General features: G+C 47.3%; 1 protein-coding gene across 4 annotated transcripts in view; it reads left to right on the top strand.

Moving 5' to 3' along the window:
* Positions 1-20,075, top strand: part of DMBT1 (deleted in malignant brain tumors 1) — a 61,741-nt gene that overhangs the window by 7,997 nt on the left and 33,669 nt on the right. For 2 of the 4 annotated variants that reach the window (XM_080823377.1, XM_080823375.1), the window contains exons 2-9: positions 1,444-1,500; positions 12,688-12,717; positions 13,555-13,599; positions 14,373-14,696; positions 15,653-15,682; positions 16,558-16,575; positions 17,344-17,667; positions 19,510-19,539. In XM_080823377.1, coding sequence (XP_080679503.1) covers positions 1,482-1,500; positions 12,688-12,717; positions 13,555-13,599; positions 14,373-14,696; positions 15,653-15,682; positions 16,558-16,575; positions 17,344-17,667; positions 19,510-19,539 — 820 coding nt within the window. In that variant the 5' untranslated portion in view covers positions 1,444-1,481. The remainder of the gene's footprint in view (positions 1-1,443; positions 1,501-12,687; positions 12,718-13,554; positions 13,600-14,372; positions 14,697-15,652; positions 15,683-16,557; positions 16,576-17,343; positions 17,668-19,509; positions 19,540-20,075) is intronic. The other 2 variants (XM_080823376.1, XM_080823378.1) reach the window with 2 other exon arrangements.

The raw sequence follows: 20,075 nt of genomic DNA, 5'->3' as shown, positions 1-20,075 counted from the left end.
TGGGAAAGGTAGTTTGCTGGTTATTCAAAAATGTCATTTAAAATGGGGAACCATAAACTATGATACATACAGATTTTAAATGTTTTGTTTTAACTGAAGACACATCAATACACTTTGAGTAACCAGTTTGTTGCTGTAGGATTTTCTCCCAGGAGGGATCTTCTGTGGTTCTGCAATGTCTCTCTTACATAAGGCATATCCATGTGGCATATCTGTAATTTCTAGGTTTTGCTTCTCCAAAGGGGAGCGTGAAACGAAAGACACTTGCAAAGGGGTGTGAGCCCCGAAGGTCTGTTGTAGGTTTTTCTGGCACTCTTCCCTGTCCCACCTGCCTGGTTTCTTTTTTAGCAACTGGGTTTTATTTGCAAAGCATTCAGCCTTATTTGTATAGAAAGCCATCTTTCTTTTTTTAGCCCACATTTCTTTGACTTACTTAATATTTAACTGATTTTAATGCCAAGGACAGCTGTCATAAGCAAATTCAGGACTCATACCTGCCTCTAGCTCATTGTACAATGAAGCTGGTTGGAATGGAAGTTGCCAATTAGGCTAGAAAACAGCCTAGCAGCGCTCGTGGTCAGTAGGTTTACAGGGAGGATGGAGGGCATTAGTTGACCGGCGAGGGGCTTAAATAAAGGTCAGTGAAGGGAACTTCTTGTTTACTGCCACCTACTGGATGCATCTCTGCCAGAATATTCAGGTACTGCAAATAAAAATACAACGCACCCAGTTCAATATGAACTTCAGATTTATAAAGAAAAAGAAGTTTTTGTTTTGCGTGTCTGTATGTAAGTGTGTCTCAAGCAAATATATTTGGGACATACTTATACTAAAGAAGTATTCATTGTTTACCTGAGATTCAAATAAAAAGATTTTTTTTTTAGTATAATATGTCCCATAGAATATTTGGGATATATTTATATTAAGACATATCCTTGTTTATTTGAAATCCCAATGTAACTGGGCATCCTGTATTTTATTTGACAATCCTTTTGCTCCATTTTTTTCTTGACATATGTGTATGCCTTCTTTCAAGTCTAGAGGAAGTATCTGACCCTGTCTGGAATCCTCCTGCTTCTCTTCTAAGCCTATGACTCGCTCCCTTTGAGATTCCCGGCCCCTTTACTCCGTGCTCCTGCCAGGGCAAGACCAGAGTACTGGCTACCAAGTCCGGCTGCCGAGTCACCTCTGAGCTCCAGAGGACTGAGCCTTGCCTCGCTGATGGATCCCTCCCTCCTCCCTGACTCTCAGGGCAGTGTCTCCTGCGCAGTCAGGGATTAATCCATACCTGATGAGTGAATTATTTAATGAATGAGGCCCAGATAACCCTCCAAAGTCAAGTCTGACACAGCCCCCTCCCCTGCTTGAAATAGCTAGGTGGTCAGATCTAATGCTTGTTTTCAGAAGAGCTCTCATTTGGCCCCTTTTCTTTGTCTGTCTCAGCAAGATCAAGGACAAACATCGCAGAAACCACTTCTGAGATGACACAGACATCAACAGGTAACTCTAAACTCTCGGTGGTTGTGGGGCCCACGCCTACCCCCAAGGGCCTATGAGGGACTGCTGCTGACAATCTTGCTGGGTCTTAGATGTAGGACAAGGAAGGTCCTCTTCTGATGGGGTCCACCTGGGCCCTCAGCCCCTTCCTCACAAGGTTCCACACAGACCAGAAGACAGGCCTGGAGTCTCCATGCCAGCCAGTGCCCAGCCACACCTCTTTCCTAAGTCTCTGTCTCCCAGGGTGTCCCCAAGGGGGGTTTGCAACCCCTCAGCAGGACAGTGAAGGCAGGTGGGGACAGGAGCATTTAACTAAAGCTCTCTGGGTATAATCAGTTACTATTCCTCTTCTTTCCTAGATTTTTATCAAGTATTGGGAGAACAGTGGAAACCTCTACCTCCATTGATGCTTTAAGTGCTAACTTCTTCTGCCATTTCTTGGTCTTATTACAGTCCTGTGTGTGCATGAGTGTGCTTGCTTGTGCAAGATGGCAGACCTTATGATTGGGCCACACAGGTCAAATGTTAAATATATATCTACCAAACTGTGAAATGGTTAACAGCAATGGCCTCAGCACAAAGTCCTGCTCCTTATCACTTACCAGTCGGTTGGTCTTGGGTCACCTTCCTGAGCCTTGGTTTTCCCATGGGTTATTTTGAGGATTAACTAGGATGATACATGGAAAGCCCTTGAATAGGATCCGAGGAAGTCACAGTTTGTCAGAACTCAGGACAGACTGTCCTGGATGACGTGTGCTGTTCAGGAAATGAATCCTACCTATGGCCATGGGGAAGACCCCAGGGTCATCTGCTTGCTGAGGAGTGGTGGTGGTGGGCTCCAGGAGATAATGGGTATTACATGGCTCAGGGCAGAGTAGTAATAGCAGTGACCCCTGTTCTCCAAACTGATTTCTCTATCTGGGAAATGGAAATAAGAATAGTACCTTGGCCAACTTATTTTACCTCCAAGTGCTTCAGTTTACTTCTGTGTAAGAGGAGGGAAACCCACTTTTATGGGTTGCCATGAGGACCAAGAGGGACAATGTGGGTGAAGCACTTAAGACAGTGAGTGTTGGAAATTGTATGATCATGGTCAGAAATTAGGGGGGGGATGTTCTGATGCAGATATTTCCTAGGTTTGTGGCCTGTGTTGGAAGAATGTTCTTGCTGTCTGTTTCTATCTCATATTGCTTCATCATCCTCACGTATGTGCAGCCACATGTCTTTACTTGCCCTCTTACTGGGCCATCAACAACATGAAGCAGGGCATCTGGGAAGTGCATTGTGGACCCCAAATTCAAGGTGTTGAGACAAATGGCATAGATCTCTGGCAGCAAGTCCCCTTATTGACCTCTTGGTTTTACCAGAGAGATTCCAACCTATGAACCTCTGACTGTTGCTCCTGGCGGGACTCACATTTACAAGGAATCTGAGTTTGTTGGATGCCTTAACTTTCCTTATACCAGGAAGTAAGAAAAAAGGGATCATGAAAACAACCTCATTGGAATTTTTAATAAGAATTTAAACCTAGCAATCCCCCTTTAGCAAGTAGATTTTGGTATATAAGCATTAGAAAAAATAAAAGTTAACATCATATGTCCTTTTAGCAAAAGGAGATAGTCTGAGATCTTGCTGCAAAAAATCACCAATGAAATCCTTTCCATTGAAGTGGTTGAGAGCACTATTTATTCATTTATTTATTTATTTAATTTTTAGAGAGGGGAAAGAGAAAAAGAGAGAGAGAGAGGAGGGGCAGAAGGGGAGGGAGAGAGAGAATCTTAACCAGGCTCCATGCCCATCTTGGAGCCTGATGTGGGGCTTAATCTCATGACTCTGAGATCATGAACTGAGCTGACATCAAGAGTCAGATGCTTAATCAACTGAGCCCCTCAGGCACTCTGGGAGCAGTATATTTTATTTTTGTACTTAAAATTATATTACTGACTCCTTTATTTTTGAATTTGAGGAAATTCATCTAGGATATTATCAATTGAAGGCCCAGAATCTGAGATTTCAGATGTACAAGCAATTTCACAATTATTGTTAGCATCTACGGGGCTACTCTCTATCTCTTTACATTCCTCTTCTGATTCATCTAGTTATTATGAAACATCTTCAATGTCAATTTTCTTCTCTTTGCTGCTGGTAATAGACAATGAAAACGTCTAAGTTCTTAACCACAGTCAATGAACGCTGAAAGCATCTTACAAAGACAGTGCCTCCAGTCTTTTTAAAAAATACCTTCTTGAAAGGGAATGTGGTATTTGGGGCACTGAAGAATGATGACCTATCTTACCACTTCATCTTTCTTCTAGATAATGCTACCATTCTCTCACTGTCTTATTATATAACTCTTTTTTAGTGATAGTTAATAATTAATGAGTAATGATGGACCAATTCCTTGAATGATGAAATAGCACATTATTTCAAGCTATAGGAAAAACGGGATCATTAAGAGCTTGTAATGTATTTTGGATTTATAGAAGGATCCAATGAATCCATACAGTGACTATAAGATATAATGATTTTTATTCTATTTTCTTTACACAAATGAATATTCTTTTTGTTCTTTGGAAGACCTTTTGAAACATATAAGAGTCATGAAATATCAATCCTCACAGAGTGAGACCTGCTGGAAAAAGAAACTCAAGAAATAAAATTGAGTCTGATGGACCTTGAAGGTGTCCTAAGGGTTAACTTGAAGTGGAGGGGCTTAGAGTGCTTTAGAGTGGTCTCACGGATAGTAAAGACCCAGGGCCCTCTGCATGTTGGCTTTGTTCAAATTACATTAGAAGTTTCTCAGGATATGGATCAGAAGGCACAGGATATCGGACAATAAAACATGTACTTATTTAGGGAGCCTCTGTGTGGCTATTCCAAATACTAACTCCACTCAAATTTCAGACCAGAGTGAGGATTCAACTGGCATCCAGAGTCCTTGACAACCAGTCTGAACTGCCTTTTCTTGTCCTGCCCTTCTTCTGAGCACAGATTACATCCTGTAACTATAAATTGTAGCATTAGGGGACAGAGTAAAAAGACATGTACTTTATTACATCTAAAATTATTCAACACCCCACATCCAACCCACTTGTAATCTACTATTGCAAAATCCAGAACACTTTGCAAGAATACAGGAGGCACAGACCCAAGAGTGAGCCACCATGCCCCCTGGCACAATTGTAAGGTGATGCTCAAGCCAATTTCTGTGACTGTAGATCATTTACAAAGAGTGGAACCTCCATTCCAAGATGAATTTGTTTTCTTTCTAGGTCTGGGGAGTTCCTCAACTACAGACTATGGGAAGACTTTTTTTTCTTTACTTGTCTTCCTAGAGTTTTGCTTACTGTCAAGGCCAGTCAGTTCTGCTGTTGTTGTTGGCTTGTTGAGGTTGAATACAGTTTTGGCCACAGAACAAATGCCTGCCCTTTGGAACGCAGGGATGGGAAGGAAGGGGTCAGATGATGCTGAGACCCTAGGCATGTCCGAGATGCACACTTAGCCAGTCTAATCTGTCATTTTCCTTCCTTCTTCTCTCTGCCTTTCAATCATTTGGTGCATGGGATTAGCTTCAGCGTTGTGTCAGGAGACATGGATGATAAAAAGCCAGTGCCTCTTCTTACCATTAGTGACAGTTATCTGGAAGATGGCTAACATCCCACAAACATTTGCTGTGTACCCTGCACAAAATTATTTTCATATACCAAATAAGTTAATGTAGAAAAAAATCATTTAATATACTGCTTGGTGCATAATAAGGGTTCAATGAATGCACATAGTAAGCACTATGGTCATGAAATCTTTCCAACATTTTTAGGTAAGCAGTATTATTACCTCCACGTTGCAGATGGGGAAACTGTGGCATAGTTAGGTCAGTTGTAAACAGCTATATGTCCAAGGTCACGGGTGACTAAGTGTCTGGGCAGAAATTTGAACTCAGAACAGGCACCTTTGCCTCTGTCCACTATTCTTACTAAATCTATCCATCTCTCCTCATCCTCTGAGGGAATCCACACACTTTGCGCTGAATTTGATATGTCAGACCTTGATATGCTCTCTTAGGACAGTGGACCCCGACATGGAATTCTTGGCTCTGTTGAGGCTAATCCCTGCCCATTCAGAGCATGCTCTGAGAGTCCAGAAGTGACCTGGGAGGGGCTTTAACAGAGATTTCTGGTAATTGACACCCAGCAAAGGGCAGGTTGATGCAGGGAGACTGAGAGCTCTTCTGCAGGGACATTCACAGGAGTGACCAAAGAGGACAGCAGGAAGGGCTGAGGAGGCCTGCAGTGCACCTTCGGAGCACCCTAGAAAGAGCCCACTTGGCTTTTCATTACAACAACCTTACAACAACCACAGAAACCACCTGCCCCCTCATCTTACATCTCATTCCAACCTCTCTGGTCACTCCCTGACCATAGATTTCTCATAAATTCAAACTAACCACTGAAAAACCATACCTAGGACTCACCTCATACTGTCAGGATGTTGGGCTGGATCTCTTGAGACCCGTTCCCTGTTTTGCTTGCGTAATTAGTGCAGGTGGTTTAGCGGGCTCGTGTCAGGCAGGAACATGGTGCCCATTATGGTGGCACTCAGGCTCTGTCAGCCCTCACAGGAGGCTTGAAAGGTGAGTTGAGGCCCACTCTTGGATGAGTCCTGAGGACTGGACCCTGATGGCAGTGGAAAGTACATTGAGGCCTTTTGAGTAGGGAAGTGTGTTGAACGTATCCGCATTTTATAAGGTAAAACTTGGGACATTCTAGGGGAGAGAGGTAAATCCTGTCAGCAGAGGAGTGGGCACAGAGTAAACATTCCATAAATGCTTATTGAATCCACCAATGTGGATGGATTACAGAGGGAGGGGCAGGGAAAGGGAGATCCACAGGCAGGCCCCTGGAGTAGGCCAGGTTCAAGAATAGGAAGATCTAATCTAGCAAAATGGTGGTGTGAATAAAAAGAAAGACAACCTTGTTGATAAGTTAGATATAAGAGGTACAGAAGGGGAGGAATCAAATATAACAACCAGATTCCCAACACGTTTCTTGTGGAGCATGGTGACACTGTTGATTCAACTGGAAGAAAGAGACTGTGTTGGGTTTGGGACATGGGGTGGATGTTCAGGAGGCCACTGGAAATGTTGGTCTAGGGCTTGGCTGGGGTTATAAGGGCTGATCAGCATGGGAGAGATGGATTTTGGGGTCTTCCTTCTAGAAAGTTCTCAGAGTACATGAGCTCTTTCAGAGGGAAGACAGCGTGAGAAGAGACCTAAGACAGTGCTTGGCAGAGCAGCAACGTTTAAGGTGTGGAGGGGAGAAAACAGGTGAAGGAGATGGGGCAGTGGTGAGAGGAAGGAGGAGACCAGGGGGTGTTGGTGAGTGACAACCAGGGAGGCAAAGAGAGTGGATGAGGGCTTTCCATTGTGTCAATGCAGGTTTGCCTCTGAGGCTGGTGAATGGAAGTGACCGGTGTCAGGGTCGTGTGGAGGTCTTGTACCACGGCTACTGGGGCACCGTGTGTGATGACTACTGTGACATGCAGGATGCAGAAGTTGTGTGTCGGCAGCTCGGCTGTGGCCTTGCAGTGTCGGCACCAGGCGGGGCCCACTTTGGTCAGGGCTCGGGGAACATTCTCTTGGGCTTTGTATACTGCTCAGGATGGGAGCCCTACCTGTCAAGCTGCTCCCACAGCGGGTGGTACAAACACAAACGTGGCCACAGGGAAGATGCCGGAGTCGTGTGCTCAGGTAGAGCTGACCTCACCTTAACCGTGCCACTTGGACAATAGGGGCTCCTGCTGATCTAACATCCCCTTGCATGTGGACAGTGCTTTGTATTTTACCTGCTTTACTCTAGGTCATGTCTTTTTTTTTTTTTTAAAGATTTTATTTATCTATTTAAGAGAGAGACAGTGGGAGAGAGCATGAGAGCCGAGAAGGTCAGAGGGAGAAGCAGACTCCCCATGGAGCTGGGAGCCCAATGCGGGACTCGATCCCCGGACTCTGGGACCATGACCTGAGCCGAAGGCGCTCGCTTAACCAGCTGAACCACCCAGGCGCCCCTCTAGGTCATGTCTTATCTGATGTTAGAGGGCAGGTCCCTTTTCAGATAAATGGAGGCTCAGAGAGGGCAAGTAGCTTGCCTGGAGTCCTAAAGCCGGGGAAGTGGTGGAAGTGGCTTTCAACCTCGGCCTCCTCCAGAGTTGGCCAGTGCCTTCACCCAGTGGTGTCGTTCTGAGGATCCTGCCCTGGGGTGACAAAATACCTTTCTACATGGCATTTTCTCCTCCTTTTGCAGTCAGGAGAGAAGGACCAGAGAAGTCTGGTCTTTAAAACTTAAATCTAAATCAAACAGAGAAGTAAACAGTATGTTCTCTTTATTGGGGATTAAATGACCTGCTAGAGATAGATACACCTGCAATGGGAGACAGAAATTCTTCCTGACCCAACCTAGGGAAACCCAATGCTGACTTTCTCCTTTGGTCACAGAGGGTTGGTTGGTGGTCACATACCAAGAGGTCTTTTTAATCCACAAAGAAACTCTGAAGATAACAATCATTGTGTCCCCCAAAAGGGGTTTCCTAGTTGAGTTGTCCATCTTTAGAGAGACCTCTGGCATTTGCTCTGTGGATTGGTATGTGCACGTGCCACCATGCATGGGATGTGACCCTGATAATCCAACTATGACATGAGAATGGCTTCTGCCAGAGAGTATGGCCCTCCAAGCAATCACTTTGGAGTGGGTTTATTTTAGCATTTGGGGATGCATCCTTGAAAACTGCCTTTCTTCTTAGTTGGGGCCACCTTCCAGGAATTCTCAGCAATGGTAGATATTTCTCATCTGAGGGGGTAGATAAGTTATAGAAATAAGAAGTTGGGATTTGAAATGTGAGTTTGTTAATCAGGTGGGGCTGTTCATCAATGGGGTGATTTTTTGTTGGAGACATCGGATGCAGAGGGGTGGGAGGTTGATGGCAGGAGCAAAAAACATCTCTGGTGGCATTCCAGCATTACACAAGGGCTGGCAAAATGGCAGAGAGATGAACTCTGTCTTGTAAGTAAGAAACACAGACTTTTAGCAGTGGGTAGGGTCACTGCATCCAGCCCTTGTTTCGGAGATGAGGAAGCAGAAGGCTAGCTCTTCTCAAATGAGAGCCAGCGTCGAATGACCTCTTCCGTCCTCCACTCGGTAGCTCCTTTGTCTCCCACAGAGGCATCTCTGGCAACCACTGAGGCAGAAGGTAACATTGCATTTATGTGGGATCCTTATGGCCTAATTACCTGAACTCGTGAGGTCATCTCTGATCCAGAAGAGGTACAAAAGGTTTAAGAGATAGGGGTTCTCAGTTCCCAAGAGGGAACCTCTGAACAAGGCCTCAGGCCTAAATGGGTAACCCTTCCATGGGCCATGTCCCTGAGACTGGGAAGGGATAGACCTGCACAGCTACTTCTAGGGAGTTCCAAGTTCGAGCTTGGTGTCCAGGCTTTAGGGGGGAGCTCATGCTCAGTGCCTACCCTTGTGGTCCTCACCACTGCATGCTGTTGCCTGGACAGACTGGGGTGCTGGGTCTCTGGCTGCAGGACCTGGAAAGGCAGATGCATCAGAGGTCCCATGCATCCCCCACCCCCTGGGGGCACTGCCAATGAGAGAGCCAAGAGGTAGTCAATACAGCTCAAGTTTTTGGCAACCTGAGCTTTGGGGGGGAAATTCACTGCCTATATCCCATGGGAAACTTTGACCCTAGGACAAGAGAAGGATAGCCTTCCCATGAAGGCCCCTGACCAGAAGTCAGCATGGATTATTTGGGAATCTTAATGGTACACATGTCAGGCATTTCTGTTCCTTAGCTGTTATGCTTTCCTGTCCCTAAAGCCCATGGGGTGATGTCTGACTTGACCATTTTCTATTCCCTGTGATTAAGGACACGGATGTCACTAGAGCTAAGGATGAGACTGACTTTATTATAATTTGACCATGTCTCTCCCAAGATTCTTATTTGCAACAGCTATAAGAGGAGAGTCTACTCCTCTCTACAGTAGCTTCCCATGAGAGCCCTGCTATGTATTAGGAGTTATAGCTGGGCCTGACAAGTTCTTTTGCACAACTAGTCCATCCAGGGTGCAAGTGAAGGGCTCAGGGGCTTGGCTATCTAACTATGACAGAGGACTCCAGATAGGTCTTACCTAGAACTACTCTTGCAGAACCTCAACTGTGGGGTGGAGGTGGGAGACATACTTCCTCCAGATTCCCCCCCCACCCCAAAAAACCTCATGTAGAAGCCCAGCAGGGCATTCAGACATACAATGAATGCTCTGGTGACAGTGGACTAAGAGGAGCCTTCAGGTCATCTCCTCTTCAAGCCCCAACACCCAGTAGCCTCTTACTGGGAACTGGGGCAAAGAGCACAGTTTCTTGAAGCAATTTGAAAATAATAGTTTTAAAGCCATAATATTACTTAATGGGTAAACATTAGAAGCATTTTCACTAAAGTAAAAAGGCAAGGATGGCATTCAGGCCTCTTGTCATTTAACAGTGTACTAGAGATACTAGCCAATGCAATTAGACAAGAGAAATCAATTGGAAGGATAAAGATTAGAAAAGTTATTTTCCCATCTATTCGTAGAACTCTGCACTGGTCACATGTGAGATGGTGAGTATCAAGGTCAGTAGGTTGGTAAAGAGATATTCCCCTAAAATAGCCTTATAGAATGAAAGAATTTGAGGTTGGCATGGTCTGTTCCCTTTTCTAAAGTTATATAACAAGATAAAATCCAAGTCAGAAATGATATCTCTTAGCAGATTCTACTTTAATTTCAGTCCTTGAATCTCCTCAGAGGGGACCTAACTTTACATTTTCTGTTTTTTTCCCTGTCCTTCTACAATTTGTCTATGCAGATAGCACTATAGAGGATACTATGGCTACTAGTGCAATAGGTAATGAATAATTTTATTTGGTTCTCCCTCTGAAGGTAATTATACCAACTGTATACATGGGTTTCACCCTTATACAGGGAGATGTCTAGGGGATGGGTTAAAAGGGTGTTGTATACATACAGCACAAAGGAAGATGCCATGTGACCCTGCAGAAAACAGTTTCAAAAGCTGTTTTCCATGATGTCTAACTCTAGTCATTACCTTTATATCAACAACAGATATAGATAAATATTTCAATCTACCACCCAAGGATCATTCTCAGCTTCTAAATAAAGTTTGGGTTTGCAAGTGACAGGAGGCATCTCAGGGTGTGTCTTTCCTTATCCTTGTCCCTGTGTGTGTGTGGTTGTAGAGCTGGGAATAGAGAGAGAAGTCTCTGAAGATCAGATCCTGGATCTGATCTTAGAGCATGACCCACTAATTCCACTGAGATCCTGGGCTTATTACAAAGATCTTCCCCACAGTGTTCAGTGTAAGTTCTGGGGGCCTCTCTAGGACTGTGGGACCATGCAGGTCTTGTGGCTCCCAGGCCATGACATAGAGCCCTGAAAAGAGGAGAGCCATGTGCTGGACTGGCACCTTTCTTCCCAAGGTGCATCACTTCCTGAGATGTTGGCAGAAACAAGTCAGGATGCCACAGAAGGCAATAAGTTGCCCATTCATGCACGGGTCTTGGCATGCCCCAGTAGCTGTAGAGCTCCAAGATGGGTGTGCCCAGGGTGGATTAGGCTTGTCCACCCCCCCCCACCTTCATCCAGGTGATGGGGTGCTTCTTTACAGTGGAGCATCCTCAGCCTTGAGCTGATTAGGATATCTCTGCTCTTTTACTTGTGCTGAAGATTAACCACTGGGCATGCTGAAAAGTCATAACCTGTCCAGGGGACATAACCCAGAAAGAAGTCACTGAGTCTTACAAATGCTTTTAACTTATGACCTTGAGATACACTCGGTGAGGGATTTCTGTTCTTTATCCCTCAGGAGCTGAGTCAGGTTTGAAACTGAGGCTGGTGAATGGAGGTGACTATTGTCAGGGCCGTGTGGAGGTCTTGTACTGAGGCTCCTGGGGCACCATGTGTGATGACAGCTGGGACTCCAATGATGCCAATGTGGTCTGTAGGCAGCTGGGCTGTGGCTGGGCCATGTCAGTCCCTGGAAGTGCCCAGTTTGGTCAAGGCTCAGGGTCAATTGTGCTGGATGACATGTGATGCTCTGGGCATGAGTCCTACCTGTGAAGCTGCCCTCACAATGGCTAGAACTCCCACAACTAGAGCCATGGAAAAGATGCAGGTGTCATCTGCTCATGACACCATGTGGGGATGAAATATACCATTATCTCTCTCTGAGATTATCTTCAATGGGAAGAAACACACTGCCCTCGATAAGACCCACATCCAACGCTCTCTGAGGTATTCCATGAATCCCAAGGTTTCCTGGTAGCAGCTGGCTACTGAGTGCAATGGAAAGGAAAGTGTTGGGTCACTGTCCTCCCTATTTGGCCAACAGAAAAGAATCAATATCACTTGGTGGCAACACGGCATACTGGGGGAAAGGGCCATCCACTGTTCACTGAACAGAAAAAATGGGTCTCTTCCTTCTTGGTAGGATCATGTATTCTGCCCACACCCCTCTTCCCAGGGCCTGATGATCAAGGCACAACTTTTGGGAACACAGTTGGAAAATAAACCACCTTCCCTCCTTCATGGTTGTATTCCTCTGGGTCCTCCATGAAGCTGACTCAGAAAACAGGATTGCAGTCTACACTGTGAATTTGGGAGGGCTATAAAGAGCAGTTCGGAAGTGAGCTACTCTGTAGGGAATGGCAGGTTGCTGGAACATGGAAAGCTAATGAGTCTGATGTAAATGTGGAGTGTGAGCCTGACCCACTGCAGAAAGTTCAAGAAAGCTTGTGAAGCCTGTGAGCATTGCACCTGGGCTGGTGGAATTTGGGTCCTTCTAAACGAACTGCCCTGAATCATTCTTGTTGCTCCTGTACAGAGGGAACGCTATGTCTTTGATAGTATGTGCTGGACCTGGCAGGGCTATTCCTCCTCCTGGAACAGTAGTACTAAGGCTCAGCAAGGCAAGCAATGGGAGGGTGGGGCTCCCAGAGGACTGAGGGATTCAGGGCGGGCTCTGGCTCTGTCCACCCAAAGGCATGTGGAAGTGTGATCTCAGGTGGTATACACTGAGTTTCTTCAAATTTTGGTCCACTTGGGGCACCTGTGTGCTGTGTCTGACTCTTGTTTCTTTCTCTCAGCTGCTTGGCCTCAGTCCACAATCCAGCCAGGTGAGTCCTCGGCCACCCGACTCGGGCTTTTCTCTCCCACCCACCCTTCTTCAGACAGGCTGGTCAACCTGCTGCTCTTTGTGAAACTTGTGGACACTTTAATTTTCCCCACTGTCACTGAGATATTGGCAGGTGGTTCTTAATTAGCTGTGAGATTTCCAAGCGTCTCACCTTCCCATGAGTGCATGAGGTTCCATCCAGTATGTGGAAACTGTCCTAAGGGATGGCAGCCTGCAATTTCAGAGAACTGGCCCATGTGCCATGAATCTCAGCTCTCATACAATCCGGACTGATAGGTTGAGTGGGAGAATGGATGCTGAGGACCGCCTATGTCCTCCTGAAGAGCCACCAGGGCAGGCTGGCTCCTGTCCTGGGCTCAGTGCTTGCAATAGTCTCAGATTCCTTGGACAGAGATGTGCATCCAACGAGGCAGGGACAGCAGTTGCAGGGGATGGGAATGTCAAAGGTGATGGAGGTGCTCTAGGAACTGGGATATCTAGTTGGATCTGTGGTGACCCTCAATGCCCCTGAATCTTTTCTCCAAGCACCTGATATGCCAAGGCCTTCAGATCTACATGAGTCAAGAGAGATGGGTGGTAAAAGTTTTCTACGGGAAAAAAGAACATGCCAGGCTTAGAGATGTGGAAGCACCCATCTGACCTCCCCATAGCCTTTGTCCCAGAAAGATTAGCAGAGCAGGAGACTTGCACAGCCCACCCATTTGGAAGGTGGCAGGAATGCAGTTGGGCAACTGTCCTGATGCCTGTGACAAATGGTTTTCAGAAAATGCTTATCATAATGTTTAACTCTGGGTTTTACCTTTCTTGTCCTTTGCAGACCCCACCTGGTTCACCACCACCGCAGCTTCAAACACAGAATTCGGTAAATATTTTGTCCACCCTCCCAGGATCATTCTCAGCTTCTAGATAAAGCTTGGGTTTGGAAGTGACAGGAGGCATCGCATAATGTGTCCTTCCCTATCCTCCTCCCTGTGTGTGTGTGTGTGTGTGTGTGTGTGTGTGTGTAGCTGGGGAATAAAGAGAGAAGTCTCTGAAGATCAGATCTGGGGTCTGATCTTACAGGGTGGCCCACAGATTCCATTGGGATCCTGGGCTCATGTTGAGCAATGATCCTCCCCAGTTGTTGAGTGTAAGCCCTGGTGGCTTCTCCAGGGCTGCTGGGACTATGCTGGTCTTGTGATTCCCAAGCCATGGGATAGAGCCCTGAGAAGAGGAGGGACATGTGCTAGGCTGGCACATTTCTTAACAAGATGCATCAATCAGGTTCTGGGATGTTGGTAGAACCAAGTTAGCATGCCATGGGAGGCAATAAGTTGCCCCCTGAGGCACGGGTCCTGTCATGCCCTAGTAGCTATAGAGCTCCATGCTGGGTGTGCCCAGTATGGACTAGGTTTGTCCACTCCCTCACCTCCATCCAGGTCATGGGGGGCTTCTTTACAGTGGAGTGTCCTCAGCCTTGAGCTGATGGGATGTCTCTGCTCTTTTACTGTGGTGAAGATTAACCTCTGGGCATGTTGAAAGGTCATTATCTGTCCAGGGGACTTAGGCCATGTAGAAAACCTTGAGTCTTACAAATGTTTTAACCTTATGACCTTGAGATGTACTCGGAGGGTTTCTCTATTCTTTATCCCTTAGGGACTGAATCAGGTTTGTCCCTGAGACTGGTGAACGGAGGTGACCGTTGTCAGGGTCGTGTGGAGGTCCTGTACCGAGGCTCCTGGGGTACCGTGTGTGATGACGACTGGGACACCAATGATGCCAATGTGGTCTGTAGGCAGCTGGGCTGTGGCTGGGCCATGTCAGCCCCTGGAAGTGCTCGGTTTGGGCAAGGCTCTGGGCCGATTGTCCTAGACAACGTGCGCTGCTCTGGGCATGAGTCCTACCTGTGGAGCTGCCCTCACAATGGCTGGAACTCGCACAACTGTGGCCATGGAGAAGATGCTGGTGTCATCTGCTCAGGTGGGGATGAAATATACCCATCTCTCTCTCTGAGATTGTCTTGGGTGGGAAGAAACAGTCTACCCATGACAAGGCCCACATCCAAACCTCTATGAGATATTCTGAGCCTCCCAAGTTTTCCTGGAGGCAGCAGGCTACTGAAGTACAATGCAAAGGAGAGTGTAGGATCTGCTGTCCTCTCCTTTTTGGCCAGCAGAGAAGGGTCAATTTCACTTGGCAGCAACATGGCATACTGGGGGAAAGGCCATCCACTATTCAGTGAACAGAAAAAATGGTATTTTTCCTTCTTGGTAGGATCATCATCTCAGTCCTCACCCCTCTTCCGAGGGCCTGATTATGAAGGCATAGCTTTTGGAAGCACAGTTGGAAAATAAACCACCTTCCCTCCTTCGTGGTTGTTTTCTTCTGGGTCCTCTATGAAGCCGACTCAGAGAACAAGATTTCAGTCAACATTGTGAACTGGGGAGGGCCGTGAAGAGCAGTAGGGTACTGGGGAAGGTGCAAAGAATGGCAGCTCACTACTCATGGAATGTTAAAGTAACACCTAGGAATGTGGGGCTTGGATTGACCCCCTACAGAAACCCTGAAAAACCTAGTGAAGCCTGGGAGCATTGCACCTGGGCCTGTGGAATTGGGGTTCTTCTAAACTAACTGCCCCAATTAATTCTCGATGTTCGTATGCAGAGGGAACCCAATGCCTTTGATGGCCCGTCCTGGGCCAGGCCAGGATATTCCACTTCCTGGAAGGCCAACCCTCAGTCCCAAAAAAGCAGGCAATGGCAGCAGGACAGAGTGTGGGGCTCCAAGAGGACTGAGGGATTCAGGGTGGACACTGGGTCTGTCCACGTGAGGTCATGTGGAAGTGTGATCTCAGGAGGTACACACTGAGTATCTTCAACCTTTCGTCCACTTGGGGCACCTGTGTGCTGTGTCTGACTCTTGTTTCTTTCTCTCAGCTGCTCGGCCTCAGTCCACAATCCAGCCAGGTGAGTCCTCGGCCACCCCACTCAGGCTTTTCTCTCTGCTGACCATTCTTACTCTCCCCGCCCCATCTAGACTGCTGGAACCCCTGCTTTTGTAGAAGCTATGGGCACCTTAATTTTCCCCACTGTCACTGAGATATTGGCAGGTGGTTCTTAATTAGCTGTGAGATTTCCAAGCGTCTCACCTTCCCATGAGTGCATGAGGTTCCATCCAATATGTGGAAACTGTCCTAAGGGATGGCAGCCTGCAATTTCAGAGAACTGGCCCATGTGCCATGAATCTCAGCTCTCATACAATCCGGACTGATAGGTTGAGTGGGAGAATGGATGCTGAGGACCGCCTATGTCCTCCTGAAGAGCCACCAGGGCAGGCTGGCTCCTGTCCTGGGCTCAGTGCTTGCAATAGTCTCAGATTCCTTGGACAGAGATGTGCATCCAACGAGGCAGGGACAGCAGTTGCAGGGGATGGGAATGTCAGAGGTGATGGAGGTGCTCTAGGAACTGGGATATCTAGTTGGATCTGTGGTGACCCTCAATGCCCCTGAATCTTTTCTCCAAGCACCTGATATGCCAAGGCCTTCAGATCTACATGAGTCAAGAGAGATGGGTGGTAAAAGTTTTCTACGGGAAAAAAGAACATGCCAGGCTTAGAGATGTGGAAGCACCCATCTGACCTCCCCATAGCCTTTGTCCCAGAAAGATTAGCAGAGCAGGAGACTTGCACAGCCCACCCATTTGGAAGGTGGCGGGAATGCAGTTGGGCAACTGTCCTGATGCCTGTGACAAATGGTTTTCAGAAAATGCTTATCATAATGTTTAACTCTGGGTTTTACCTTTCTTGTCCTTTGCGGACCCCACCTGGTTCACCACCACCGCAGCTTCAAACACAGAATTCGGTAAATATTTTGTCCACCCTCCCAGGATCATTCTCAGCTTCTAGATAAAGCTTGGGTTTGGAAGTGACAGGAGGCATCGCATAATGTGTCCTTCCCTATCCTCCTCCCTGTGTGTGTGTGTGTGTGTGTGTGTGTGTGTAGCTGGGGAATAAAGAGAGAAGTCTCTGAAGATCAGATCTGGGGTCTGATCTTACAGGGTGGCCCACAGATTCCATTGGGATCCTGGGCTCATGTTGAGCAATGATCCTCCCCAGTTGTTGAGTGTAAGCCCTGGTGGCTTCTCCAGGGCTGCTGGGACTATGCTGGTCTTGTGATTCCCAAGCCATGGGATAGAGCCCTGAGAAGAGGAGGGACATGTGCTAGGCTGGCACATTTCTTAACAAGATGCATCAATCAGGTTCTGGGATGTTGGTAGAACCAAGTTAGCATGCCACGGGAGGCAATAAGTTGCCCCCTGAGGCACGGGTCCTGTCATGCCCTAGTAGCTATAGAGCTCCATGCTGGGTGTGCCCAGTATGGACTAGGTTTGTCCACTCCCTCACCTCCATCCAGGTCATGGGGGGCTTCTTTACAGTGGAGTGTCCTCAGCCTTGAGCTGATGGGATGTCTCTGCTCTTTTACTGTGGTGAAGATTAACCTCTGGGCATGTTGAAAGGTCATTATCTGCCCAGGGGACTTAGGCCATGTAGAAAACCTTGAGTCTTACAAATGTTTTAAGCTTATGACCTTGAGATACTCAGAGGGGGTTTTCTGTTCTTTATTCCTCAGGGACTGATTCAGGATTGGCCCTGAGACTGGTGAATGGAGGTGACCGTTGTCAGGGTCGTGTGGAGATCCTGTACCAAGGCTCCTGGGGCACCGTGTGTGATGATGACTGGGACAACAATGATGCCAATGTGGTCTGTAGGCAGCTTGAGTGTGGCTGGGCCATATCAGCCCCTGGAAGTGCCCGGTTTGGGCAAGGCTCAGGGCCAATTGTTCTAGACAACGTGCGCTGCTCTGGGCATGAGTCCTACCTGTGGAGCTGCCCTCACAATGGCTGGAACTTGCACAACTGTGGCCATGGAGAAGATGCTGGTGTCATCTGCTCAGGTGGGGATGAAATAGACCCGTATCTCTTTCTGAGATGGTCTTGGAAGGGAAAAAATACACTACCCATGACAAGGCCCACATCTAACCCTCTCTGAGGGATTCTGTGCCTCCCAAGTTTTCCAGGAGGCTTCAGGCTACTGAGTACAATGGAAAGGAAAGTGTAGGTTCTGCTATCCTCCTCTATTTAGCCAACAGAGAAGGGCCAATGCCACTTGGCAACATCATAGCATTCTGGGGGAAAGGGTCATCCACTATCCAGTGATCAGAAAAAATGGGTCTTTTCCTTCTTGGTAGGATCATCTGCTCTGCCCACACCCTTCTTCCTAGGGCCTGATAATGATGAAGTTCTAGAATATAAGTGAGGTTCGGCGGGGTGAGGTCTGGAGCTGATGACCAAGAAAGAATTCTGGAGACATCTTTGGTGCAAAATGGTGGTTTATTAAAGCACAGGGACAGGACCCGTGGGCAAAAAGAGCTGCTGCCCCAGGGGTGTGAGGGGTAGTAGGTTATGTACCATGGAGTTGGGGGAGGTAACAAAAAGGAGGTTTCAATAGACTTTCACATGCTAAAGAGGACCTACAAGATACAGAATACCAGAGGCCTCACCATTGCCGAGGTCTTTTTGCACTCTAGCAAGGTCTTAACATTAAGATGGGTGGGAGATTCCTTAAGGAATCAAATATTCCTTAAGGAATCACATATGTCCCACCCAGGAGTGGGGGTGGGGGAAGGTTGGAGGGTATCAGCTTTTGCTTTGTCCTCAGTCAGCCTTCTATTCCCTCATCAATTATCAAGGCACAACTTTTGGGGAATGGTTGGAACATAAACCACCTTCCTCCTTCATGCTTGTATTCTTCTGGGTCCTCCATGAAGCCAACTCAGAGGACAATATTGCAGTCAACACTGAATTTCAGGGGGCTGTGAGGAGCAGTAGGGTACTGGGGAAGGTACAAGGAATGGCAGCTCACTACTGATGAAGTTTTAGAATAAAAGTGAGGCTCAGTTGGGTGGAGGACCGGAGCGGATGACCAAGAACAAATTCTTGAGATATCTTTGGTGCAAAATGGTGGTTTATTAACGCAGGGGGACAGGACCCATGGGCAGGAAAAGCTGCTGCCACCGGGTTGTGAGGGGTGGCTGATATGTAGGATGGGGTTGGGGAGGTAAGGAAATGGGAAGTTTCAATAGAACTTTCATAACTAAAGAGGACCTACAAGATACTGGATACCAGAGGACTTGCCATTGTCAAGGTCCTTTTTCCCTTTTTAGCAAGCTATTAACATTAAGATAGTTGGGAGATTCCTAAAGAATATCAAATATGTCCCACCCAGGAGTGGGGTTGGTGGAAGGTTGCAGGGTGTCAGCTTTTGCTTTGTCCTCAGCCAGCCTTCTGTTCCCTCATGATAGTACATGGAATGCTAAAGAAACATATAGGAATATGAGGCTTGGATTGACCCCTTACAGAAACCCTAAAAAACCTTGTGTACCTTGGGAGCAGTGTACCTGGTCAGGTGGAATTGGGGTACTTCTAGACTCACTGTCCCAATTCATTCTTGATGTTCCTATGCAAAGGGAACACAACGCCTTTGATGGCCTGCCTAGGATGGGCGGGGACTTTCCACCTCCTGGAACACCAACCCTCGGGCCCACCAGAGCAGGCAGTATCAGCAGGACAGAGGGTGGGGCTCCCAGATGACTGAGGGATTCAGGGTGGGCCCTGGCTCTGTACACCTGAGGGCATGAGAAACATGATCTCAAGTGGTATATGCTGAGTTTCTTCAACCTTTGGTCCACTTGGGGCACCTGTGTGCTGTGTGTCTGACTCTTGTTTCTTTCTCCCAGCTGCTCGGCCTCAGTCCACAATCCAGCCAGGTGAGTCCTCAGCCACCCCACTCAGGCTTTTCTCTCCCACCTACTCTACTTCCGTCATGCTGGTCAAACCACAGCTCTTTGTAGATCCTGTGGACACTTTAATGCTCCCCCCTGTCACTGAGATCCTGGCAATTCTTAACCAGATGTGGGATTCACAAGAGTCTTAACTGGATGTGGGATTCCCAAGAGTGTCACATTCCCATGAGTCCATGAGTTCCATCCAGGATGTGGAAGCTGTCCCAATAAATGGCTTCCTGTGGCTTCAGAGAATTGGCCCATGAACCATGAATCTCAGCTCTTGTGTAATCCGGGCAGGTAGGTTGAGTGGGAGAATGGACGCTGAGGACTGGCGCCTTCCTACCCAAGAGCGACCAGGGCAGGCTGGCTCCTGTCCCTGGGTCAGGGACAGCCTCCGATTCCTTTGCCACAGATGTGCTTCCAACGAGGCAGGGACAGCAGTTGCAAGGAGTGGGAGAGTCCCAGGTGATGGAGGTGCTCTACGTCCTGAAAGAGCTATTTGGCTCCGTGCTGACCCT

The sequence above is a fragment of the Martes martes genome (genome assembly GCF_963455335.1).
Source record: "Martes martes genome assembly, chromosome: 14".
Taxonomy (NCBI): Eukaryota; Metazoa; Chordata; class Mammalia; order Carnivora; family Mustelidae; genus Martes; species Martes martes.
The sequence above is the reverse complement of the archived record's forward strand: the minus strand, read 5'-3'. Positions and strand labels throughout refer to the sequence as shown.